The sequence below is a fragment of the Mus caroli genome, chromosome 15, assembly GCF_900094665.2.
Source record: "Mus caroli chromosome 15, CAROLI_EIJ_v1.1, whole genome shotgun sequence".
NCBI lineage: Eukaryota > Metazoa > Chordata > Mammalia > Rodentia > Muridae > Mus > Mus caroli.
The window spans coordinates 75,021,606-75,046,554 of NC_034584.1; the positions used below are offsets into that span (position 1 = coordinate 75,021,606).

At 52.5% G+C, this 24,949-nt stretch overlaps 2 protein-coding genes across 6 annotated transcripts in view; one reads left to right on the forward strand and one right to left on the reverse strand.

The window, feature by feature from the left end:
• Sgsm3 (small G protein signaling modulator 3) overlaps positions 1–13,843 on the forward strand; it is a 34,334-nt gene extending 20,491 nt beyond the window's left edge. For 2 of the 4 annotated variants that reach the window (XM_029469513.1, XM_029469514.1), the window contains exons 2-22: positions 4,184–4,288; positions 4,957–5,042; positions 5,390–5,456; positions 7,895–8,103; positions 8,197–8,304; positions 8,932–9,075; positions 9,329–9,524; positions 9,775–9,920; positions 10,170–10,394; positions 10,726–10,780; positions 10,901–11,028; positions 11,128–11,283; positions 11,437–11,491; positions 11,725–11,774; positions 11,909–12,061; positions 12,222–12,292; positions 12,366–12,414; positions 12,491–12,576; positions 12,744–12,866; positions 12,968–13,028; positions 13,160–13,843. In XM_029469513.1, the coding sequence (XP_029325373.1) occupies positions 4,252–4,288; positions 4,957–5,042; positions 5,390–5,456; positions 7,895–8,103; positions 8,197–8,304; positions 8,932–9,075; positions 9,329–9,524; positions 9,775–9,920; positions 10,170–10,394; positions 10,726–10,780; positions 10,901–11,028; positions 11,128–11,283; positions 11,437–11,491; positions 11,725–11,774; positions 11,909–12,061; positions 12,222–12,292; positions 12,366–12,414; positions 12,491–12,576; positions 12,744–12,866; positions 12,968–13,028; positions 13,160–13,240 (2,286 nt within the window). In that variant the 5' untranslated portion in view covers positions 4,184–4,251 and the 3' untranslated portion in view covers positions 13,241–13,843. Of the gene's footprint in view, positions 1–4,183; positions 4,289–4,956; positions 5,043–5,389; positions 5,457–7,894; positions 8,104–8,196; positions 8,305–8,931; positions 9,076–9,328; positions 9,525–9,774; positions 9,921–10,169; positions 10,395–10,725; positions 10,781–10,900; positions 11,029–11,127; positions 11,284–11,436; positions 11,492–11,724; positions 11,775–11,908; positions 12,062–12,221; positions 12,293–12,365; positions 12,415–12,490; positions 12,577–12,743; positions 12,867–12,967; positions 13,029–13,120 lie in introns of all 4 variants that reach the window. The other 2 variants (XM_021183977.2, XM_029469515.1) reach the window with 2 other exon arrangements.
• The window catches only part of Mrtfa (myocardin related transcription factor A), a 169,255-nt gene continuing 158,139 nt past the window's right edge, over positions 13,834–24,949 (reverse strand). For both annotated transcript variants that reach the window (XM_021183976.2, XM_029469512.1), the window contains 9 exons: positions 24,043–24,204; positions 22,415–22,590; positions 21,651–21,800; positions 19,699–19,964; positions 19,436–19,604; positions 17,723–18,718; positions 17,266–17,418; positions 16,859–16,919; positions 13,834–15,366 (listed from right to left, as the gene is read on the reverse strand). In XM_021183976.2, coding sequence (XP_021039635.1) covers positions 14,849–15,366; positions 16,859–16,919; positions 17,266–17,418; positions 17,723–18,718; positions 19,436–19,604; positions 19,699–19,964; positions 21,651–21,800; positions 22,415–22,590; positions 24,043–24,204 — 2,651 coding nt within the window. In that variant the 3' untranslated portion in view covers positions 13,834–14,848. The remainder of the gene's footprint in view (positions 15,367–16,858; positions 16,920–17,265; positions 17,419–17,722; positions 18,719–19,435; positions 19,605–19,698; positions 19,965–21,650; positions 21,801–22,414; positions 22,591–24,042; positions 24,205–24,949) is intronic.

The following is a 24,949-nucleotide window of genomic DNA, read 5'->3' on the forward strand; positions in this document are numbered from 1 at the left end:
AAACATAAAACCACAACAAAACCAAGATCAATATATGGCGTTCTTGGCCTGATCACCTTTTTGTTTATTTTGAGCCAGGATCCCATTATATCGACAGGCTGATCTTAAATTTGCAATCCCCTGCTTCTGCTCCCTGAATGCTCATATTATAGGTGTGGGCCCTATGCCTGACCTAATTCCTCCTTCCCTCCTTCTCTCCTCCCTCGTATAGGTCTAGTTATCTCTCTCCCTCTCCATCTCCTTCTCCCCTCTCTCTCCTCCTCCCCCTTTCTCACCTTCTCTTTCTCTTTTCTCACTCTCTCTCCTCTCTCTTCCTCTCTCCTTCTCTTCCTCTTTCCTTCTCTCTCTGTGTTTTGTTTTTCAGAGTCAGGGTTTCTCTGTATAGCCCTGGCTGTCTCTGGAACTCACTTTGTAGGCCAAGCTGGCCTTGAACTCAAAGAGATCTGCCTGCCTCTGCTTCCTGAGCGCTGGGATTAAAGATGTACTCCACCATGCCTGGCCCTAAAACTTTTGTTATTTGTTTGTTTTTGAGACAGGGTTTCTCTGTGTAGCCCTGGCTGTCCTGGAACTCACTCTGGATGGCCTCGAACTCAGAAATTCACCTGCCTCTGCCTCCCAAGTGCTGAGATTAAAGGCGTGTGCCACCATACCTGGCAAAACTTTTTTTTTAAAATAAAAATAAACTGTAATGAAAGCTTTTGTAAAGTAAAAAATAAAAGCTTGGTGTTGCCAGTATGATGTATAATGGATTTAACCTTTCAGAGATGATTAGGTGTGCATGCCTTTAATTCCAGAACTTGGGAGGCAGAGGCAGGAGGATCTCTGTAAATTCAAGGCCAGCCTGGTCTACAAAGTGAATTCCAGGACATAATATACAGAGAAACCCTGTCTCAAAGCAAAACTTTTGTGTATGAGTGTTTTGCATGCATGTATGTATGCCTGGTGCCCAAGGAGGTCAGATGAAGACATTGGATCTCCTGGAACTGCAGTTACAGATGGCTGTGAGCCACCATGTAGGTTTTAGAAGTATCTCTAGTGTCTATACTAGTTTCCTCCTTCTTTTTAGCCTTTCTCAGACTTTCCCGGCTCTGAGCTCTCACCAGTTTATCTGTTATCTGTAGCTTTCAGAGTCACCTCATCTCTTTACCGAAAAAAAAAAAAAAATGGTCTTTAGGCTCTTAGGTGCCACCAAAAATCAATGTTTTTGCTATATTGGTTCAGCCTTTATGCTTCCTGGAAGATGTCTGGAGAAAGCCACTTGTGTGGCAGTAACTCTGCTGCCTTGTCAGTCCATGTCAGGAGACCACAGGAAGTGAACGGTACCTCTGTGCCTGCATACAGTGGCAACATTTGTGGGGAAATGTGGGATTGGTAAACTAGGAAGGGACACACAGCATCAGAACTGGCTCTCTTAAGCTTGTGCATTTAATTGTTACAATTTCTTCTGAGCAACTCAGAGGTGGCTGCATCAATTAAGGTTTTCTAAGGTTTCTTTTAAAAAGACTACAAGAGGGCAGCCATAGACCAGGTAACTGTGGAGACTAACTGTTTAGGCTAGGTCTGTCAGTTCTGGGTGCTTTCAGAGAAATTTCCATAGCAACCAGAAGCTGGAAAAACCTGCCTGCCCAGCTCAGCAGTGTCACATCTGGGAGACTTAAGGACAACCCTAAGTATATGTGTCCTTAAGTGCAACATGAACGAAATAGCAATCGAGGCTCTCAGCCTGTAAAAATGTGTGCACCATCTGACCAATTCTCAGTGCTTGCACCCACAACATCTCCTACCCTGGGCATGGCCTTCCAGTCTCCATAGATTTCTTGGCACCTGGAGATATTGTTCAGTCCTATCAGATTTTGCTTCATGGCTGTTCAGAATCTGTGGATTTCTCTGCCGTCTGAGAACAGAGGTCAAAGGCCTGTCTTCAGGGTGAGCAGGGTGAGGTGCCCTTGGCATCTGCTGTTGCTTCCTCCCAATCTCCCCCCCCCCCCCCCCCCCCCCCCCCCCCCCCCCCCCCCCCCCAATCTCCCCCCCCCCCCTCCACTGCATCCCAGGCTCTGAGCTCACTGGCCACTCCCTGCATCTGGATCCCTCCCTCAGTGAAGTCAGGCCTTGATCACTAGCCTGGCTTTGGCCCTTGCTCAGACCTCAGCTCTCAAAGGCTCTTTTGATACAGAATCAGTCCCATCTTACTTTGTCTCTTATCTAATTTTCTACTACACTGCAACAGCCTGACCATATCCACGGTTGTGCTGCCTGGCTCTGTGCTGTCATTGTTTGCTGAGTGACAGTGAGTAGGAGGCTGGTGAGAAGGGAACTGCTGTTGAGAACCCTCTTCCAGCCTTTCTGCCCTCCAGCAGATGTCTGTTCCTCCACTTTAAACAACCTCTTTTCCTCCATGTTTTTGCTCCATATTTTATCTCCTCCTTTCCCTTTTTCTTTTTCTGACAGGGTCTTATTATGTAGCCATGGCTGGCCTGGAACTCAACAAAGATCCACCTGCCTCTGCTGGGATTAAAGGCATGTGCCACCCTGCCTAGTTGATTTCTCCATTTTTTTTTTTTTTTTTTTCGAGACAGGGTTTCTCTGTATAGCCCTGGCTGTCCTGGAACTCACTTTGTAGACCAGGCTGGCCTCGAACTCAGAAATCCACCTGCCCCTGCCTCCTGAGTGCTGGGATTAAAGGCGTGCACTAGCACTCCCAGCTGATTTCTCCATATTCTTGCTAACATTTTTTTAAAGAAAAAATCATGTATATGTGTCTTTGTATGTCTGTGTACTTGTAAATGTCTTTGGGTCCAGAAGAAGTGATTGGATCCCCTGGAGCTGCAGTTACTGGCAGTTGTGAAGTGCCTGATAGGAGTGCATTTAATTTAGGTCCTCTGAAAGAGGCTCTTAGCTGCTGAGCCATCGCTCCAGCCCCTCCTTTTTAAAAAATGTTTTCTGAGACAAGGTCTCATGTAGCCTAGGATTTGTCTTCATCCTCGTGCTGGGATTACAGGTGTACACTGCCACACCTAGTCACACCCAGTGTTGGGGACGAAGCCTGAAGAGTTTCATGTGTGTGAGCGAGGCGAGCATTTACCAGCTGAGTTCTATCTCCGACACTCTGGTGTTTGTGTGAGCCCTAATGGCTGTGGAGTAGCATGCCTTCACAGTTTAGATCTCCTTTGTGGCTGATGATAACCCAGTCACTTTCACCCGCTATTGGCCATTTCCCTCCTTTATTTGGAGAAATGTATGTTCAAACATCTTTTAAATTTATTTGTTCTTGCGCGCGCCAGACTCGCCAGCAAGAACTACGCTGCAACAGGACCCTTCCTTCCGCACATGTTTATTGGGAGAGCTTGATTGCAGAGGCGAAGAGACCCCAAGCCCAGAACTGGTGCTGCTTATATAGGCCTAGGAGAGGCGGGTCTCACACCCGGATTGGTTGTGCTTGGGTTATGCTCACCACCTCATTTGCATGCCTACATCTGATTGGTTAACTTGTCTCTCATCTGATTGGTTAATTTTGGTTAATTCTCAAAACCCCATCTTGGCAAAAAAAACTTTACTGCCTATGTATGTGTGGTGTCCAGCGGAAGCCAACGCCACCCTGCAACGGCACATGTGGCTTCCCACAATTTGTGAATGTTTTGCCTGTGTGTGTGTCTGTCTCTGCATCACATATGTGCAATGCCCTCAGAGGCTGGAAGAGGGCATTAGCTCCAGAACTAGAGGTACAACCTGCTGAGAGCTGTGGTGTCGGTGCTGAAATTGAACCCAAGCTCTGGAAGAACAGCCAGTTCTCTTAACCACTGAGCCATCTCTCTAACCCTGCTTAACTATTTTTAAATTGGGCTTTTTGTGTCTTTACTGTTCAGTCTTTTTACTGTTGAGTCTTTAAAAACAAACAAACAGGACAGAAAAGAAGGGACAAGACACTGACAATGATGAGAAATTTGTATTCGTTTGTAGAATGGGAATGTGGTATATAAAGGCTGTTTAACCAGCACCAACATTACCACCCCACCACCAACAATACAAAACAAAACAGTGAAAACCCAATCCACTCAATGTTGAGGCTCTGGGAAACTGATGGTAGGGCTCTGGTTTTTCCCTCATTTAAAAAAAAAAAAAAAAAAAAATCTTCCAGGAGGGGAGTGGTATGAGATGAGTGACCTCTCCTTTGCTTTCCTAACAGGGCAGATGAAGCCTGAGCAGCCTCATGACAGTCAGAGATGCCAATGATGACTGCTTGTGCCTAGACCTATGAAGTCCTGCCATCGTCCACAGCACATGATGTCAGGTGGGAGCAAGGCCTGAATACTCACCAGGAGCCGGTAGTGGAGCTGACTTCTGATTTCATAATCAGCCTTCCACTGAGGCAGAGCCTCAGCACCTTGCAGGTCTTAGGGCAGCCTGGGCTATGAGGCCTTTTCTCAGAAAACACCCCAAACAACTGAAGAGAATCTGCTAGATGAAAGAAGTGGGAAAGAGGGAGGAGAGGCTTGGGCTTTGGGGTTGGTGACCGATGCTGTCTTCTCTGTTAAAGTCTCTAGCTTCCTGCTTCTCTGGCCTGTGAATCCTCCCACTGTGGCGGAGAAGGAGGCAAAGAATCTGTGTTTATGTGTTGGACTTGGTGTTGGTTTTCCACAGTGTTCATTTTTCTGTTGTTCACCAGCCTCCTTGGCCCACTCTGTACACCCAGTCTTTTTCATGCTGATTCCCTTGGATAAGGGAGGAATATCTCACTTCAATGGGGCCTCCACATTTTCATTCATTCATTCGTTCATCCATTTATTCATTCACTTTCTGAAATAGGATCTTACCATGTATCCCTGGCTGGCTTGGAATGAGAACTTAACCGGGCTGGCCTCAAACTCAAATTCGTGTGCCTCTGCTGGGATTAAAGGTGTCTGCTGCCATCATGCCTGGTGTTTCTGCTTTTCTTGATTGTTCTTCTCTCTGGTCTAGGAAACCACACGCCTTCTGCCGGTGGCCCTTTCTCTGCCCTGACTCCAAGCATATGGCCCCAGGAGATCCTGGCAAAATACTCACAGGTACAACAGTTAGCATAGCCAGGACCAGCCTGCCATGCCACTATGCCTTTCATGAAGAGATTTACCTTTGCAAGTTTTCTGGGAATGGATGACCCACACAGGTCATGACTCAGGACTTGAGATAACATCGTAGTTTCTTGGGCTTGTGGGAATCAGTCATTAGCTAGGAGGAAGACTAACTGGAGACACAGGAGAACTGAATGACTAGTCAGCCCTTGTAGTTGAATGAGAGCCAGAGAAGGCATCACAGAAGGGTAGCCTTTCTCAGGGTGGGCTCTAGCAGTCAGCATGTGGATCTGCTTTACGGTAGAGGAATAGACAAGCCTTCTTCCTTACCCTGATTCTAGAAAGAAGAATCCTCAGAGCAGCCAGAGTTCTGCTATGATGAGTTTGGTTTCCGTGTGGACAAGGAAGGTAAGATGGAGCCCATTGTGTGTGAGCTTGCTGATGTCCTTGGGAAAATTCTGGCCCCATGTCTTGCTTTCCTCTGCATGTGACTTCTGAGGTCTGGGAGGTGTCACTTCAGGAGTTAGGGACAGAATATATCTGAGGGTGATGTAAGTTTATGGAAACTTCTAAGTTTTTTGTTTCGTTATTTCAAGACAGACTTTCTCTGTGTAGCCCTGGCATTCCTGGAAGTGGGTTTGTAGACCAGGCTGGCCTTGAACTCACAGAGATCTGCCTGCTTCTGCCTCCCAAGAGCTGGGATTAAAGACCTTATTCTCTACCACATTTGGCTTTTTGTTTTGTTTTTAACTTCTGATCTTTTTTTTAGATACATTTTATTGATCTTTACAAAACAATCAGTTATTTATATTGCAGAAAAGTTAAACAGTGCAGAAAGGGATGAGGATTAAAAAGATGAAGAGACTGTTCCAGGACAGTCAGGACTACACAGAGAAACCCTCTCTTGGAGGGGGATAAACAAACAAACCCGGAGTCCCATGCTGTGAGGAAGCTGCTGCTGTGTGAGGGGCTCTTCCTGACACTGTGAAATCGCACCCGTCACATCAGGAGCATTTGCTATGTTACTTAAGATGCTTAAAAAGCACATTTTTTTTTTGGTTTTTCGAGACAGGGTTTCTCTGTGTAGCCCTGGCTGTCCTGGAACTCACTCTGTAGACCAGGCTGGCCTCGAACTCAGAAATCCACCTGCCTCTGCCTCCCGAGTGCTGGGATTAAAGGCGTGCGCCACCACGCCCGGCTAAAAAAGCACATTTTTAATGGCTGCATGGTATCATATTACATCAGATTCACTGATGTTTTATAGCCTTTTTTTTTTTTTTTTTTTTTTTTTTTAAAACAGGGCCTTTGGCTGGGCGTGGTGGCGCACGCCTTTAATCCCAGCACTCGGGAGGCAGAGGCAGGTGGATCTCTGAGTTTGAGGACAGCCTCGTCTACAAAGTGAGTTCCAGGACAGCCAGGGCTACACAGAGAAACCCTGTCTCAAAAAATAAACAACAACAAAAAAACCTAAAACAGGGCCTTTGTACAGAGTCCTGGCTGTCCTGGAACTCACTATGCAGACCAGGCTGGCCTTGAACTCACTGCTGGGAGTGTGTGTTACCACTGTTGGCATAGCCGTTTCTCTATAAGAGAGCACCTGATTAGGAGCTTATTGGGAAGAGCATCTGCCAGCACTGACAGCCTGACCTCAAGAAGAGCAGGAGCAGTTCCTTAGCTGAAGCACTCAACTCGTGTTTCTAATTCAGGCATTAGTTTTCCTTGGTCTTTTAATTTGCAAGAAGATGGAAGTTAAACGGGGAGGTTGAGAGGGACACAGAGGACTTTCTAGGATGATGGAAGTCAACCCCCGTCGATAGGTCACCAGCTTTAGGGCTGAGAGTTCACAACGGTACAGAACAGGGCCTTGGCATTTGTTTATTGACAGCCACCGAGATGCACACTTAGGACTTGGGCATTTTCTCTGTGTAGTGTTGACAAGGTTGAGGGTTTTAGGACTAGCTTGGACAAGAGCTTGGCTTAGGATGAGCGCCGACGAGGCTTTGTGGTTAAGACTCACCGCACAGATTGTTTGCTGGCCACAGACTTTGTCGTCATCTGTTCACCGGGGTTCACGAGGCTATGGAACCTTGTGCTTTCTCCCATTTATGTTCCCAAAGATGGTCCCATTCTGGTGGAGAGAGAGGCAGAAATAGAGCATGCTGGGGGCAAGAATGGAGGATCATTCCATGGATAGAAAAGGGGGGTGAACTAGTTACACATAGGGAGTTAAGTGAGGCTCCTCACATGAGAAGCCTGAATGGAGACTCAGTGGAGAGGAGGGGCGTATAACGGGAAGAGCAGTGCCGGGCAGAGGTTCCAAGGAGCAAATGGGTTTCCTGGGAGAAGTGTAGTGGAGGTGGAGGGAGTAAGAAGGAAGGGGTGATGTGAGGATGGAGCCTAGGAAGCCTTCGGTTTGGAGCCTGAGATGGGGGCGGGGAGCAATGAGACATTTCTGACAGTGACATGATCTGACATGTCCTACACACACAAAGTAAATATAATTAAAAAGAAAAAAGAAAAAATGGGGTCCAGGAGCCTGATTGCTATAGATTGAATTTGGTATTTAGGATACAAGAAAGGCTCTTCATACCTCCAGAGCCTCTGGAGGATGGAGACCTGGTTTCTGGGTCAGGCTGCTTTGAGAAGAGGGTCTTCTTGGCTCTCCCTTGCCACTAAGCAGACAGTGTAGCTAGAGCTTCCAGGAGGCTTCCAGCAGTGGGGTCTATTTCAGAGGAGCCACCTGGCCTCTAATACAGCTCCAAGCAAACCCATCAGGGCAAACTGGACTGCTGTGGGGACTGTGGAGTGAGGAGCATGCTTCCCTCTCTCCTCTGTTCTCTTGGTGGAAGGTTCTGAGCCTGGAGGCAGCCAGATGACAGGCTCACCCCTGGTGGAGGACCCCCCGCAGAGGCTACGTTGGCAAGCTCACCTGGAGTTCACCCATAACCATGATGTTGGGGATCTCACCTGGGACAAGATTGCAGTCTCCCTCCCCCGCTCTGAGAAACTCCGTTCCCTAGTGCTGGCTGGCATCCCACATGGCATGAGGCCACAGGTAAGATGGCCATAGAGACAAGGAGCTCCCAGGGGGCTGACAGTGCCCTGGTCTGTCACAAGAGAAACCATGCTACATGGCTTCTCCCTCCAGTTGTGGATGCGGCTCTCTGGGGCGCTGCAGAAGAAGAAGAACTCTGAGTTGTCCTACCGTGAGATTATAAAGAACAGCTCCAACGATGAGACCATCGCTGCCAAACAGGTAACATGGGGCAGCCAGCTAGTCAGGAGGAAGTGCTGGGCAGAGCCTGTGTGCTCTGGTAGGAGGGAGAGGTCACCTCTAAGACTGCCCCTATCCTTGGCAGGGTAGGTAGCCCTTTTACTCATGAGTGTGGCCTAGAGTACACTTGCTCCTTTCCAGGTCCTTGGGGACTGCAAGGAGAGTAATCTAAAGGTCCCAGTGTGGGGGAAGGACGTGGAAATGGCCTCACATGAGGAAGAGCAGGAAATTTTAAATACAGATCTGGGTGCTGAAGTAGGAGGCAGGCAGCAGGTCCTCAGTAAAGGCACACGTCATCCAGAAGGCATCCTCCTCCTCCAGGAACAGCAGGAGACAGGCAGCCACCTAGCCAGAGAGGGGAGCATGGGGCTCCTGCCCAAAGACTCATGTGAACCAGAAAAGGGGTTCCCAGTGGCTGGTGTGGGCTCAATTTTATACTTGATGGGATCTAATCCTGGAGAAGGGAGGGTTAGCCTTGGCCTGGACTATAAGGAATCCCTATTCCTGGGACAGAAGCAAGCCACCCACAGCTTCTCTACCTTATTGCATGGGCATCAGTCTACAGTTGCATCAAACAAGGTCTCTTGGGGTGGTGTGGGGATCTGACAGATCGAAAAGGACCTGCTCCGTACCATGCCCAGCAACGCCTGCTTTGCCAATGTGAACAGCATCGGGGTTCCCCGCCTGCGCAGAGTCCTCCGAGCACTGGCCTGGCTCTACCCAGAGATTGGCTACTGCCAGGGCACAGGCATGGTGAGCAACCAGGGAGGCAACTGGTATACCAGGGTCTTCTCCAGGCCTCTTCTGAGGCATGTTTTCCCTTAAGGTGCTGTAAGGGTGGGAGGCTGGGATTTCTCCCCTAGGGGCCCTCTCAACCAGCCTGAAGAGGTGTGCCTTCAGCAGGTGTCCCCAAGAGTCTTTCCCGAGTATCTATCTTAGAATAGGGCCCCTTTTCTGGTTCACATGAGTCTTTGGGCAGGAGCCCCAAGCTCCCCTCTCTGGCTAGGTGGCTGCCTGTCTCCTGCTGTTCCTGGAGGAGGAGGATGCCTTCTGGATGATGTGTGCCATTATTGAGGACCTGCTGCCTGCCTCCTACTTCAGCACTACCCTGCTGGGAGTCCAGACTGACCAGCGGGTCCTGCGCCACCTGATTGTCCAGTACCTGCCTCGCTTAGACAAGCTGTTGCAGGAGCATGACATTGGTGAGACCTGGCTGCCTTCTTCCCCAAGGTCCAGGGATCCCAAGATGGTGGTACCACCTCTGAGCTCTGAGGTTTTGAGGCAGCAGAGGGAGGCTCATGTGGCTTATGTTGCTTTTGTCCTTTTGCATTCTGATCCCTTCCCTTCCCATCCCTTCCCTCCCCTCCCCTCCCCTCCCCTCTGCTGCTTTTTGGGAGCTGGCCCATACTTGCCCAGGCTGTTCCTACAGGCATCTTTGGTGTCTGTTGGCAGAGCTGTCTCTGATCACACTGCACTGGTTCCTCACGGCCTTCGCCAGCGTGGTGCACATCAGACTGCTGCTGCGCATCTGGGACCTGTTTTTCTACGAGGGCTCCCTGGTGTTGTTCCAGACTACGCTGGGCATGCTGCGCCTTAAGGTGCTTGCAGAGTCTCCTGTCCACTGGTCAGGGCTACCTGGCTTCTAGACAGAACAGGAGAGCATGTACCAAATATGGTAGCCCTAGTGTCATCCTCTGGGGACACACTGCAGTAGTCCAGTCTTCATCATAGTGTTGCCTGAGAGAAGCCTTGAGTGTGGGTGTGTGTGGGGAACTTCCTGGGCATGTCAAAGGGCACAGGTTTCTAGGAGGGTGCCAGGGCCACGCTCCTTACTCTCCCACTCCCAGGAGGAAGAGCTGATACAGTCCGAGAACTCAGCTTCCATCTTCAACACGCTGTCAGACATTCCTGCACAGATGGATGACGCAGAGCTGCTGCTGGGGGAGGCCATGCGGCTGGCTGGCTCCCTCACCGACGTGGCCGTGGAGACCCAGCGTCGCAAGCACCTGGCCTACCTCATTGCAGACCAAGGCCAGACCCTGGGGACGGGCACCACCACTAACCTCTCTCAGGTGGGCCCTGTCCTTGCCAATCATGGAGTTCTCAGTCTGAGGGGGTATGGGGAACAGACTGGCCCTTCCCTGCTAAGCCACTGTCTCTCCCATGCATCTGCCTCCAAACGCCCAGTTAGACCATCAGACGGCCACTAAGGGGTGCTGTAGGCTTCCCTGGTAACATGCATTCCTGAACTCTGAACTGGGTAGTCTGAGCTGAAGATAGGGCTTGATGTGAGAGTCAGCTTCAGCCATTAGAAATGCCCAGGCACTAGTGAGCCACAAGCATGTTAGTGTCTCCCCTTTCTGAGTGGCTACTTTGCCCACTGACCTGCCGTCCTCTCCACAGGTTGTACGGCGCAGGACGCAGCGGAGGAAGTCTGGTATCACTTCCCTGCTTTTTGGTGAGCCCAAGTGTGGGTGGGTGCTGGCTCTTCTGGGGCTGGGCAGAACCAGCTACTGTGTGCATCCTAGCGGGAGTAGAGACTCGGCAGGACCAGTTACTATGCCAGTGTGCCCCCCAGGAGAGGACGACCTAGAAGCTCTCAAGGCAAAGAACATCAAGCAAACAGAGCTGGTGGCCGACCTTCGCGAAGCCATTTTGCGTGTGGCACGCCACTTCCAGTGCACAGACCCCAAGAACTGTAGTGTGGTGAGTGTCAGGCTCTCCTCAACTTGGGGCTCTCCTTCCCCAGCCCACTCTTGGCACTGAGGCTCCTCCTCCACTGTGTGGGCCTTTCCTTTCTGCCAGGAGCTGACCCCAGACTACAGCATGGAGAGCCACCAGCGGGACCATGAGAACTACGTGGCATGCTTACGCAGCCACCGGCGCCGGGCCAAGGCCCTGCTGGACTTTGAGCGGCACGATGATGATGAGCTAGGCTTCCGCAAAAATGACATCATCACGGTATGTGGGGGGCCGAGCGCACATGCTTCCTGCTGTCTCCTCCCCACCTTCCCTGTAGTGAGCCGATGTTGAATAAGCTTGATCTCAGCCCGGTGGGTACTGAGGACACCTGCTTTGGGAAGGCCCTGAGCCCTGGCCTGTTCTCTTCTGCAGATCATTTCCCAGAAGGATGAGCACTGCTGGGTGGGTGAGCTGAACGGCCTGAGAGGTGAGGGCTTTTGTCTGCTGCAGGCTGGCAAGGAAGGCCTTTGCTCTCCCTAGTCCTACAGCCACAGGCCCCGAGCCTCCGTGGGTGCTGGGCTTTTCTTCCCTCTTGGTCTTCTTGGCAGGCCTGTCCTGCTTGAAGGTTTTGAGTGATTTGGGAGCCCTTTGTCCTTGGGCCTTGGGGAGAAGGGCTGGGACAGCTTCTGCTGCTCCCCACATAGCTGCTTCCCCCAACAGGCTGGTTTCCAGCCAAGTTTGTGGAGGTCCTGGATGAGCGAAGCAAAGAGGTAAGAATGTGGAGCTGCTCCTTGTGGCAGCCCCTAGTGTGAGAACATCCTACCCTTGTGACAGCTGCCAGGGTGACAGGGGGTGGCTGGCTGCAGGTGTCAGGCTAGCGCTTCTCAAATGTTCTCTCCATCAGTACTCCATTGCGGGGGACGACTCTGTGACGGAAGGAGTAACAGACCTCGTGCGAGGGACCCTCTGCCCAGCCCTCAAGGCCCTGTTTGAACACGGATTGAAGAAACCATCCTTGCTTGGAGGGGCTTGCCACCCCTGGTTGTTTATCGAGGAGGTGATCACAATTGGTCCCTGTGCCTTCTCAGTCTCACTACTGCAGGGCCACGTGCTCACCTCAGTCCTTTCCTGGGTTCCTGCAGGAGGCAGAAGGAGTGTTGTAGGGCAGTGGCATGCGCTCACCCATCCCTGTCCTCATACTGTCTTGTCTACCACAGGCAGCGGGCCGTGAAGTCGAAAGAGACTTTGATTCTGTGTACTCCCGCCTGGTGCTCTGTAAGACATACAGGTACATACATACTACCTATGTTACCCACCAATGTCCAGCATGGCAACCAGTGATGGCACTCTTGTTCTTGCAGGTTGGATGAAGATGGCAAAGTCCTGACCCCTGAAGAGTTGCTGTACCGGGTAAGTTGCTTGCCAGCATTCTTAAACTCTCTCTGGCCAGCCACTTGGCACTTAAATGACAGTGTCCCCTCCTCAGGCAGTGCAGTCTGTGAATGTGACCCATGATGCAGCACACGCACAAATGGATGTCAAGCTCCGATCACTTATCTGCGTGGGGCTAAAGTAAGTGTAGAGGGGAGGGACCTTCAGGGGGTATCCCATAGGGCAGAACCACTGTGCAAGGGAAGCCCCCCAGCGCTTTCCATAGATGGTGCCCAGGAGCTCCTAGGAATGGGGTTGCAAGTTGGGGGTCCTCCAGGCCTAGCCTCATCCTTCTTGCCTGTTCTCAGTGAACAGGTCCTACACCTGTGGCTGGAGGTACTCTGCTCCAGCCTGCCCACTGTGGAGAAGTGGTACCAGCCCTGGTCCTTCCTGCGAAGCCCTGGCTGGGTCCAGATCAAGTGTGAGCTCCGGTGAGTGGGCAGCTCTGCAGGGCTCAGAACTTGGTGGTAAAGGAAGCTAGCAGGTTGGCAGAAGTGTCCAACATGACCAGAGACTGTTCTTTGGTCCCTAGTGTCCTCTGCTGCTTTGCCTTCAGCCTCTCCCAGGACTGGGAGCTCCCTGCTAGGAGAGAGGTGAGTATGTGGCTTGGTTGGTCCCTGGCATTGGATTTGCCAGGAGGGCTGTGGTGCAATCTGGGCTGAAGAAGTAACCTGTGTGGTTCCAGGGTGGTTCCTGCCCATGACTGGGGCTGTTCTGTGCACAGGAGGAAAAGCAGCCCCTGAAGGAGGGTGTGCAGGACATGCTGGTGAAGCACCATCTTTTCAGCTGGGACATAGATGGATGATGCTCCTTCTAGCTGCTCTGTGGCTCCCAGGCCAACCCATCATAGACTGCCTGGAAGGCTCCCTTCTTCAATAGAAGGCAGAGCCCTGGCCAGCCTCAGGCCTCCCTCAGGCTAGGAGGTTCAGGGAAAGACACTCTCCAGAGCTTACTCAGGACCCATGATCAGTGTCTGGGCCTCCCCAGTTCAGGCTACCACGGTTGTCAAAAGCATACACTGGTGGCCAGCCCAGCTGCTTTCCTTAACATGGTCCTGAGGAGTGCCCTGCCTAAGGAAGCCCTGGGTGCCAGCCATATGGTATACTATACTAACCAAAAACCTTGGGAAGAGGCAGAGAGCTGGTCTGCTCAGGAAGGGGACCTTATTGTAAATAAACCTTTTATGAGAGCAAGCCTCCCATCTTTTGTTGAGCCAAGCCCTGAGTTCCACAAAAGCTGCCCCTCCCGAAATGGTCTGACTCCCAGGCCCTTGCTCAGGGTTTATTTCAAGTATGCCTGATGCAATTAGGGCCACTATGTGGCCTCTAGATGCCAGCATGGAATAGACCCAGGAGCCCAGCCAAACTTCTCAACCCTGATGGATCAAATACAACAGACTGGCAAGTCAGTGTTTTTGTTTTATTTTAAAAAGTTCACACAGCTTTCCCGCCTTTGTCCCAGCACTGCTTTTGATGGCTCTATCCCTTCTCTGCATTGAGTCAGCACAGAACAAGGCTGGTGATGGGCAGAAGGTACCTCTCAGCCCCCAGCAGATGCACTAGGACCCACCCCACCCCACTCCCAGGCCAGGGTGGCTGCAGTGGGGAGGTGGGACGGAATGTGGGTGGGTGGAGAGCTGCTGGCGGAGGACAGGAGGCGCCTCTGCCCTTGTGGCACTCAGGAGCCAGGAAGCAGGGCAGGGTGGCGTGTAGGAGGCAATGGCAGGTGTCTGTCTACATGTTACATACATGTGTGGGGTGGGCCTGGGCAGCTGCATGCCAGGTTGGATACTGGGTCATATAGCACACTTCTCACAATGATCCTGTATCAAACCCCAAAGAGCTCTCCAGGCTTTTTACGTGTGAAAGCATGTGGAGGTAACCACACCCATTTCCCACCACCCCTAAAAATATATGTATATATGTAAGTTGATATATAATAATATAGAGGTATATACATCTATACAGATTTTTGCCACCAGTGGTTATACTATACACCAAGACTGAAATGGCATAGTGCCGGGTCCTGGGACTGGCTAAAATAGGGAATGGGTGAGTAGAGGCCTGGCTAGTTTCTTCCTTGCAGTGAAGGAATGGGAGACCTGGAAGGCGGGTTGACTATAAGCCCACCTAGGCAAAAAACTTCACCCAGATGTGCATCTCTGACCTCAGAAAAGGAGGTCGAATTGAACTGGCTCTGGCCAGCCTCCCAAAACCTCAGAATGGGCCCAGATTTGTTTCTTGACAGCTTATGCCCACTGCCCACGGTGAGCCTGAGCCAAGCATAGGGTTTCTGCTGCAGCCCCTAGGGACTGTGATTGTCGAGGCTCACAGTCACAGGAGCGTACACTGGGTATGGTTGTGTGGCTCCCCAACTTCTGACCCTTCCCTAGCGCATGCCTGGAGTCAGAGGGCTACAAGCAGGAATCCCAGTGGAGCTGCAAGTCGTGGCCATCCAGGAAGTCCATCGAGAAGAGGCTGGGGGCTGCAGTGCTGAGGGGAGCCAGGCTGAGCACAGGGCCACCAGATGACAGCTCCAGCCAGTCCATGCTGTCCAGGTGGCCAACAGCCAGGTCCAGGCCCATACCACTGCTGGGCTCAGGAGCAAAGTGCAATTCAGAGGTGTCCATGGGTGATGGGGGGTGGTCCAGGATGGCGGAGCTGCTCAGCATCTGGCTGTGGAGGTCGTCAATGAGGGAAAGGGGTTCTGGTCCCTCGTGCCCACTTGTCAGCAGGGGCAGCCCTGTGCTGCTCTCCAGGAAGTCTTCAAGGCGCCCTGGGAGGGTGGGGGAACCTGGTGGAGGAGCAGCCTGGGGGAGCTCACTCAAAGGCGAGGGTTGTGGTGTCAACGGAGGCCCATACGCTGCTGCTGCTGGAGGTGACTTTTCCTTGCCTGGGAGGGATGGTGGCTCTTTGAAATCTGCTGAAATCTCTGCCGACAGAGACAGTTAATGGGGTCAGAAACCAGGTTTGAATATGCTCAAGAAAGTGATGTGAAGGATGGGAGAGTGGAGCTGAGGATGAACGGTGCAGTGCTTGTCTAGTATACACGCACATACCAAAAAATACAATGAAAAGATATGTCACCGAGTGGAGGAACTATCTGCAGGTCACAGACTTGATAAGGGAATTCACACAATTCAAAAATTGGCAAAGGATGGGCGTTTTCTCCAACAATCTACACATAGCTGTAGCAGTTCATAGCATCACTGGGAAATGCAATGTCAAGTCACAGGAAAAAAGCTGGTAGGGGGCTGGAGGGGTTGGTTAGAAGCAGAGACCAGATTAACGGTAACGTATGGTTCCCAGCTCCGTAAGTGTTAAGGACGTAGGGTCAGTGCAACTAATGTGCGTGGCAAAGAAAGATGAGATAGCACACAGCAGCCTGGAAGCAGGGTGATTTAGCAGCCTCACTTGTGGATGCACCCAAGAGAATATGACAGCAGCTGTTCAAGTAGCTAATAATGGTCAAGTGGAAGAGGACATGCTAAACAAAATTATTCACAGGCTGACCAAAACCCTAAGAGTCCACATACAGGACAGTCAGAATCAGATAAGGTGGGGCTCAAGTTCATCTCAGGTGTCCAGGTTTTAGTTTGAGACGATGAAAACATTTGAGATGAAGATAGTGACACAATGCCAATACACTTAATACAACTGAACTGTCACAATAAAACATTATACAAACCCTTCATGTCTCTCTTGTCCCTGGTCAACTATGCTTGCATGTGTGGCTGTTAACTGCTTCCCAGATGCTACCACCTGCCCCTTTCTGGCATCCTCAAGTGTCCCTTGGGGGATATCCAGTACTCTAGCTGCTCCTCTTCTGCCATCCCTTAGACACCAGATTTCAGCGGTTGCGACTCCTTCAAGCAACACCTCCCTGCTTTCCCTGATGGTGTTTGTTCCGGACACAGTGGCAGCTGACGCTCAGGCCTGGGGTTCTGAACTCTAGTTCAACTACCTGCACTCACCAGAGACCACGCAGGCTCCGTGGCAGACCCGGCACCAGATGTTTGCCTTAGGCCTGAACTGCTGAGCACCAAACACTACTCACTCATCTTCCTGATAGTCCTGTGTCAGAGCGCGCTGCTCTAGGCTACGTACACTCTACTGCCCAGGACCAGGCACTTATGATCTAGCTGTGACCCTGTGCTCGTCTGCCCTCTTCCTTCTTGGGGCTGCCCTGGCCCTTGGTGCAATGCTGCTGCTGCTGCTGCTCAGTACGTAGGCTGTGTTCACCTAACTGCAGGGCTGTGTGTGTGTGTGTGTGGTTACCAAGCAGCTGTGGGGACAAGTAGCAAAGGACTATATGTCAAAGGAGTGTGCCTGCCAGGACCTTCAAGATGGTATCAGCCTGCTGCTCTGAAACCTAGCCAACCTGTGACTAGAGGCAAGGGAGACGGCTGGGGGTGGGGCTTTACCTCCACTCTGAATAAGAATATCAAACAGGTCATCCATGTGCTGACTGGAGGAGCCATTTTCCTGTGGGACAGAAACAGAAAAGAACATAAAAGTCTAGAATGGGCACCCAGATACTGTCTAAGCTCAGGCATGCACCATCCTAGCTTGTGCTTCTGCCTTGCACTGGGTGTTCCATGTGCTCTTCATGGGCCTGCTGTGAAGCTCATCCCCCAACTCCTGTGAGATCCTTAACAGTTTTATTTATTGTACATGTGTGAGTGTTTGCATGCGTGTGTGGACGTCAGAAGAAGACAGTCTGCAGGAATCAGTTTTCTCCTTCCACCATTTGGGTCCTGAGGCTCAGACTCTGGTTATCAGGGAAGTGCCTTAATCTTGCCTGCAGCACCCCAGCTCCTGGCATCCTCACCTGCTGCTTAGGCTGCTGGGTCACAGTCTCTTCATAACCAGGGGGCTCCTTCTTCAGCAGAGACGTGGGGGTTGCAAATGGAGGCTGAGGTGGGTGCTCCAGGTCCATCTGGGCAGGTGGACCAGGGGCTGGAGAACCAGGCTGGGACAAGGGCTAGATGGGAGAATGGAAGAAACATTTGTTGGTGTGGGTAGGGACAAGTTGCCGGGGTGGGGAAGGCCTCCTTCACTGCCCATAGGAACAACTTTGCTAGCTAACAGACTTTTGGGAGTTCTCGTGGATAGGGAAGAAGAGATACAGAATGGGGTAAGTATGCAGCTGTAGGGTGACAGAACACCGGGCCTCAAGGAGGTCCCTTCAGGAACCCAGGTCCTGAGTGTGATAATACAGCCTGCAGAAGACAGTGTTCAATTCTCCACCCAGACATGCCACCCCAGCCTGCCCGTTCCTCAGCTACCTGCTGGGGGCTCCCTGCAGGCAAGCCAGGGCCATCTGCACTCTTATTGGTCACAGTGAGGATGAGGTGAGTCCCTGTAGAGTCAGTGACCAGGGTAGGAGGGCTGACCCTCTTGAGGAAGCCGGTGCCCTGGGAGCCCAAGAGCAGCTGGGAGCTGGGGGCCAGATCTGGCTCAGGTGGCCCAGCTTCCTGCTTCACCACCACAGGTGGGGACTCTGGTGCTGGGGCTTGAGTGTCTCCATGGTTGGTAGTGGGAACCACTAGGCCAGAGCCAAAAGCACGGGCAGAGCCCTGAGGCTGGCAGCTCAGCTGGCAACTGGAGAAACCACTTTCTCTCTTCACAGGGCTGCTGGCTGGGGCTGGCTGCTGGGCCCGCTTCTGCTGCTCCAGCTGTAGCCGCAGCAGCTCAACCAGCTGCTGCTTCTGTTGGAGCATTCGGGTCAGCTCCTCAATCTGCTTGTCCTTCTCCTGCAGCATCTGGTCCTTGTCCAGTCCTTCCAGCTCAGCCCGAGCACCAGGGCTTAGACAGCAGGACGCAGCACGGGCACCCTCCTCCTTCACGATCTGCAGTGGGGAGGCCTGCAGGGTGAGCTGTGTCAGCGGCGATGTCACCATTTCACCAAAGGCATCCCCAGGTGTGGAATTCTCATCACCCGTGCTGAGCAGTGAGCGCTCTGAAGGGGTGGGAGACACGGGGGGTGTGGAGCCTGTGCTGCCAAACTTCACCATGCCATTGCTGGTTACTGTGGCCACCACCATCTCAGCTGGAGCAAGGCCTGCTGTTACAAGAGCTGACCCTGTGCTTAGCAGGGCCGCAGGGAAGGCGACCACTACCTCACCAGCCTTGGACAGCACAGAGGTGGTGGCAGGGGCCTTGGGGGCTCCTGGAGCTGGGCTGACTTGGTCTTGGTAGGCACGCAGGCGCTCAATCAGCTCTGTCTTGGTGCCTGAGACGGGAAGGGACCGCAACTTCAGTTCTTGCTTCAGCTCTGCCACCTGCAGGGGTTGAGAGTTAGAGCGGCTGGGAACTGGGGGGCTGGACAAGGGAAAATGGGCCAAGTTTAAAGGACAGGCTATGATAGGTGGGAGCCCTTCATCTGGGTCCCAATGGCCATCCCAGATGACTCCCCGAGTCTTTTACCCTGCAAGCCCCTCCTCTAGAGTACTCTCTCCCAGCCCCACATGGTGCTTGCTGCTCAATTTCTTCACAAAATAATACAGCCTTGAGGTCATAACGCTATGGAGCAGCAAGGACAGGGCTTAAGTCCAGCTGGAGTCCATCAGCCCAAGACCCTCATTAATGTGGTCTTACTGGGAGATCCGGGTTATGACACAGGAGGACAAATGCTCAAGAGAAGACTCTGGCCTGTCCCACCTTCTGATCAGTGGCAAAGAAAACAGGCTGAGCCCAGGCTGAGCCACTGGCACTGACTGGCAAAGTGGAGGGGGCAATATTGACAGCCCTGCTGCTACTCACAGACATGATAATAGAGAATAGGAGATTTGTCCCCAGCCCCACACACATACACAAGGGCAGATGTTCTTATGACCACAGGCCTACTCTAAAGTGCTCCTTTCAGAGCAGACCAGATCTAGAGCTGCCTCTGCCTTCTGTCTTGTGGTCATGGGCCATTACTATCCCTGCCTAAAACCTGCCCCTTATCCCTCATGGGAAAGGCCTAGTCTTCCAGTGAGAACGGGTCAGTCACCTACCTTCATGTCATCCAGGTTAGCTGGCAGGGCTCCTGGTTTGCCAGCTAGCGTGGTGCTATTCTGGCGTGCCAGCCCACTGGGCCCTGGGGTGCCTGAGCTGGAGCTGCTACTGGTGGAGAGGCTGCGTGATGGGGTAGGGGCACTGCTTCCAGGAGTCTCACCTGAGGGCCTGAGGCAAGACAGAAACAAAGGGCTTCAGTACCTTCCTAAGCTCTGCAGGCAGTGGGGCCCAGGTGAATAGCCTCAGGGACTTGTGCTCCTACTTGGGAGGGGCAGGCAGGATGGCCTGGTAGTTGTAGTGCTGTTGTTGTTGCTGCTGCTGCTGCTGGTTGAGGATCTGCAGCTGCAGGAAGAGCTGCTGCTGCTGCAGGATCTTGGCATAGGAAGAGTCCATGGCGGGTGCCCCCTTGTCCTGCTTCTGGTCGGGGGGGATGTACTGGTGGTACTTGAGCTTCTTCACCTTTGGCTTCAGCTCCTTGGCCTTCTTGCTGCGCTGTGATTTCTCGCTGGCAGACTTGGGTTGGCTTTGCTGAGGGAACATGAGACATTGCATCAGGGGCCACCCCAGGGAGGCACCACCTAGGCCCATGCCCGGCATCCTCTGAGGAGCACCCACCACCCCTACTCTATGAGACTGGCCCTATCCTAGAAGACGTGGCAGGCCAGAGGAAAGACCAATCAGATGGAGCTGTAAAGGTGTCACATGACTAAGCAACATAAAAACAAAGAGGCAAAACTACAGCTGAGCTGTGTAGCACGGCCATGCTCAAAGAGCGCCATTCAGGCCCCTGAAGAGTCCTACCTAGAAAGGAAGTGTCAGTGATTTGGAAACAAGCTCAGAAGTCGCTTGCCCAAGGCTGCACAGTGACTTTGTTCTTGATCAGGATGCCACAATCTTCTGTGTGTGCCCATAGGCTCCCAGCTGACACAACCATAATAAGGCCTGGATGGGCAGGACTCAGGCCAAGAACCAAGAAAGATCAGTGGGCCATGGTCAACACCCTGCTCTTGGGGCAGGCAGAGGTAGATGAAGGCAAATAATCAGGGGGTACCAGAGAGGACTGTGGGAGCCTAGACACTCCTGAGCAGACAAAGGTGAGACAAAGGCAGAAGATGATGCAGAGATCAGGTGGAGTCTTGAACCGGTGGCCACAGGAAGGTGTGGACAGAGGTAGCCCACTAGAGGAAGACAACATGGATATGATGTGGCGGTAAGGAGCTGGGCTCCTGGAGCCCAAGAAGAGGTCCTGACTTTGTCAGTGTATCTGATGAGGCCACAGAGCCGAAGGAAAGGCGTGGCCAAGGGCAGCCTCAGGGATGGGGGTTTGGAGGTGATGGTGGGGTGGTTGCCATGTTGGTGTATAGGGAGGGAGCCAAGAGAATGAGAGGACAGGTAAAACTACTGGGGCTACATGGCCCTGACAATGACAATAACCCCTCTCCCAGGTGCTTCAGGAAGGAGTGCAAACAAGCAGGCTCCACAGGCAGTGGCATACCGTACTGCTCAGCTCAGCCAGCCTCTAACAGCGCTCTACCTGAAGGTAGCTCCCTTAGGCACAAATGCCTGGCTCACTGTGCCTGTCACGGGGTGAGTGGGTGAGTGTGCCACACCTGCTGAATCTACACTGGAGCTGAACTCCCCATATGAGGTCTGAGGAGGGTGGTGGTTTAACTTATACGTAGAGGGGGCCTTCAGAGTGACTAGGACTATGTAAGATCATCTTAGGGTGGAGCCCCAATGTCTGAATCCTGGCCACTGAGCTCTACTACCATGGGCTAGTACTGTAAGCCAAGAAAAACTTCCTTTTAAAAAAAATTACATTTTAATGTGTGTGTGTATGTGTGTGTGTGTGTGAATGTTACAGTGTGCATGTGGAGGTAAGAAGACAATTTGTGGGAATCTTTAAGTATAGACATCCGGAGGACCAAACTCAGGCTGTCAGGCTTGGTGGCAAGTGCCTTATCCCAGTGAGCCGTTTCCCTGACCCAAGACTTTTTCTTTAATCTCTATCCAGGCTGTGGAAGCGTGTTCCTAACAACAAAAAACAGGCTAAGATAGTGTTCAGTGTCCCACAGGCAGTGCAGAGATGAGAAATACCCAAGTCACCTTGGGTCAGGTCCTTGACCGCTAGAGGATGTACCGACCCACCCCTTGCAGTCGTTCCCACAGCTAGAATGACATCTAGCTGGGAGGACAGCGGCTGGCAGAAAATACCTTAATGAGTGTGGGAGCAGGCTTGGCAGTGGGGACGATGCTTCCATTGGTTAGGCTGGGGGGCAGCAGAGGTGCGGGAGGCAGAGGAGGCTGCTCTGCCAGGAAAAGCGTCTCTCCAGGATCCGGAGCCATTGGGAGTTGAGAAAGAACCTGGGAGGGAGGGAGGGAGGGAGGGAGGGAGGAAGTAAGGACCCTGGCACCCCCAAGTAGACTTTATCTATCCTGCCCTGCCATCCTCATGGTCGGAGGACAGAGGGGGGTGATAGATAGCACGTTACAAAGCCAGGAAAAGCGTCTCTCCAGGATCCGGAGCCATTGGGAGTTGGGAAGGAGGGAGGGAGGGAGGGAGGGAGGGAGGGAGGAAGTAAGGACCCTGGCACCCCCAAGTAGACTTTATCTATCCTGCCCTGCCATCCTCATGGTCGGAGGACAGAGGGGGGTGATAGATAGCACGTTACAAAGCCAGGCTGGCTGGGAGAGAACCAGACAGGCCAGGCAAGTGGCAGCCACATCTCTGACTAGGAGAGCCAATAGGAGTGGGTGGCCAGGGCTGCAGGACCCCAACCCAGCCTCTCCTTATGCTCAGCTTGCTAGAATTGGGTCCATTGTTGGCATCTGAGGTGACAGCCACACATACACATCTATCCCTCATGCATACAGTAGGAACTGCTCATACTGCCCAGGACAGAGGCCTGACTCTGGGCGGCCTTGGCAGGTAGAATTCTAGATTCTATGAGTAAGAATCTAGAAGGAGGTAATCTCACCTGAGTGGGTGATATGGAGGTGGCACTGGGCAGTGGATCACTGACTCGGGACTCCAAGGGTGATGGCACTGAACCCTGGGACTCATGGCTGGCAGGCTGCTCAGGAGACAGGGCATCACTGCTGTCCTCGTCGAAGGAGGAACTGTCTGCTACCTTTGGGTAATTTACCTGGCCCACTGAAATGCAAAGCCAGTGTAAGACTCCTGCAGCCAGCACACAGGAAGGTAGGCAGGAAGGGCTGGCAGGATCCAGCCCTGCATCTAAGAGGTGCACAGTATAGAGAACCTAGCGAGCGCCTTGCCTTAGTGCAGAGCTCAGAGGCACAGCCAGCCTCTGGAACAGGCTTGCCAGGAGCTATGTGGTTGGGCCTTTGTACAAACTCCCAGTTTTGTTTTCCTACTGCTTACACTCACACAGTGAAGGCCATGAACCTGCTGCTGACAGACCACGGTGACAGCAAGTGAGCACAGCTCCTCCTTAGGGCTCAGTCCCCAAAGGCCACAACAGCCTAAGGCTCTGAGGCTATGGGGGGAGGGTCCCCACCTCACAGGTACCTGGGCTCAGTGAAAGTATGCCCTCCTTCAAAGGTCCATGAAGCCAAGACCTAGCGCCTGGGCAGCAAATATGCCAGGACAGTTTACTGCCTTGAGCGCCTGGACTGGCCCAGAACCATGTTCTGACAGCTGACAGAGTTGGCTGAAAGGGGGCAGAGGCAGAGGCAGGGACAGGGGCCCCAGCTGGGACTCGCAGTGGCAGTAGAGGAAAGACGGAAACCCAGGCCAGGAGGATATGTCAAGAGGCATGTCACAACCAGTCTCCACAGCTGGGGGAAGAGGTTGGGGAGAGGGGAGGACCCCAGATAAAAAGAGGAACAAGCCCACAGCTTCTTCCTGTCTAGCTGTGACCTGAGGCTTTCTACAGCCCTGGGACCGAGGAGGAACATCTAAGCTTCTCTCACTGGTAGACTGCAGCCGGATGGGCTATGACTGTGAGGGTGGGGCTTGGCCTTCTGTTCCCTCACCTGTGGCTAGACTTCACACCGATTCTACAAACAGATTTTTCTTCCTCCCAGCATGAGGACCTATTCAGAGACAGTAGCAGGGTGGGCCCAAGTACATTTAAGGGTGATCTAGCCCAGATAAGCCATAGTTCACACTGAGCTGGGCCCATCATGGAGGAAGCCACTGGCCACACTGACAGGATGGAGACCATGTGCAGGATAGCCCCACAAGTGCTATTTATCCCGCTCCTGCACCCAGCCACGTCCTGGAAGCAGGGCTGGGTGGGCACCGCCCTGTGGGAGGTGATGGTCGATAGACTTTGGAGCAGGACAGATGGGCACACTGAAGAGACAACTCAGATATGAGGGAGGGAATGACATGGGACTTGTGCTGTGTGTCTGAATAGACGGTGGACACACGTGTGCGTAGATGGACATGAGTGTAGATGGACGTGGGTGGGGCCCTCAGCAGCCCACAACTCCTAAGATGAACATGGGCCTGGGTTCCACTTCCTCCCGAAAGCCTCCCCTGAAGGCTTCCTCGCATTTCCTCCCGGTGAGCTCCCCCTTAACTCAGCCTCTCTTCTACACTCAGGCTACCGTCCATACAGGGTGGAAGCCTCCTCACCAATGATAGCCTCCTTCAGGCTGGACTCCACAGGCAGGATATTCTTCTCCACCAGCTCCATGGGGCCAGGCCTCTGTGCAATCTTTTCATTGAGGTCATCAGCCAGCCTGGCTCTCTTCAGCTTCAGCTGCTTGGCCTGGAGAGAAGGCTCAGCCGAGGTCTCTACATGGAAAAGAAGGGGGTTCAGAGAGATGGGAGGAAAGGTCCCAGATTCCTGGCCTAGGGCCCCTAGAACAACTGGAGCTGACAGGAGCAGAGTGGGAACCACGCCCAGGCAGGAGTGTAGCCTGGCTTCCAGGGTCCCTGGACAATTCCAGCCAGGCTTGACCTGAACAGCTTCTGAGGTGGGACTGCACAGCCACAACACCAGAGCAAGAACTGTTCTGCTCCACTCAGACCTGGGCCACCGAGGCAAACTGTTCTTTGTCCTGGCTCTCGGTGGCTTCAGTGGCAAAATGTGGGGTTCTGACTTGAAAAGGTCTCCTTGAGGCTCCCAATGACCCCCAAACTAAGCAAACAAAAATAGGTACATACGTGGTACTCTCTGGAGCCAAACTTCCCCTTTCAAACACTATAGAAAACGAATCCTATAGCTAACCACAGGAACGAAAAGTATAGCTGGGTGAGTATGGCTGCCATCATAGGTGCTTAGGTAATACCAGTGGGGGAGTGAGTGAGCAAGTGAACTCCAAACAAACTGCAGTGTTTGGGAGAGAAAAGGGCTCCATCCCAGCAGACAGAGACCATGACCATGTTATCCCAGTGGGTGGGTGACTCAGTATACAGCAGTGGGTGGTGGACCCAGAAGGGTCATGCCAGGCTGGGCATGGTGGCACACGCCTTTAATCCCAGCACTTGGGAGGCAGAGGCAGGCGGATTTCTGAGTTCGAGGCCAGCCTGGTCTACA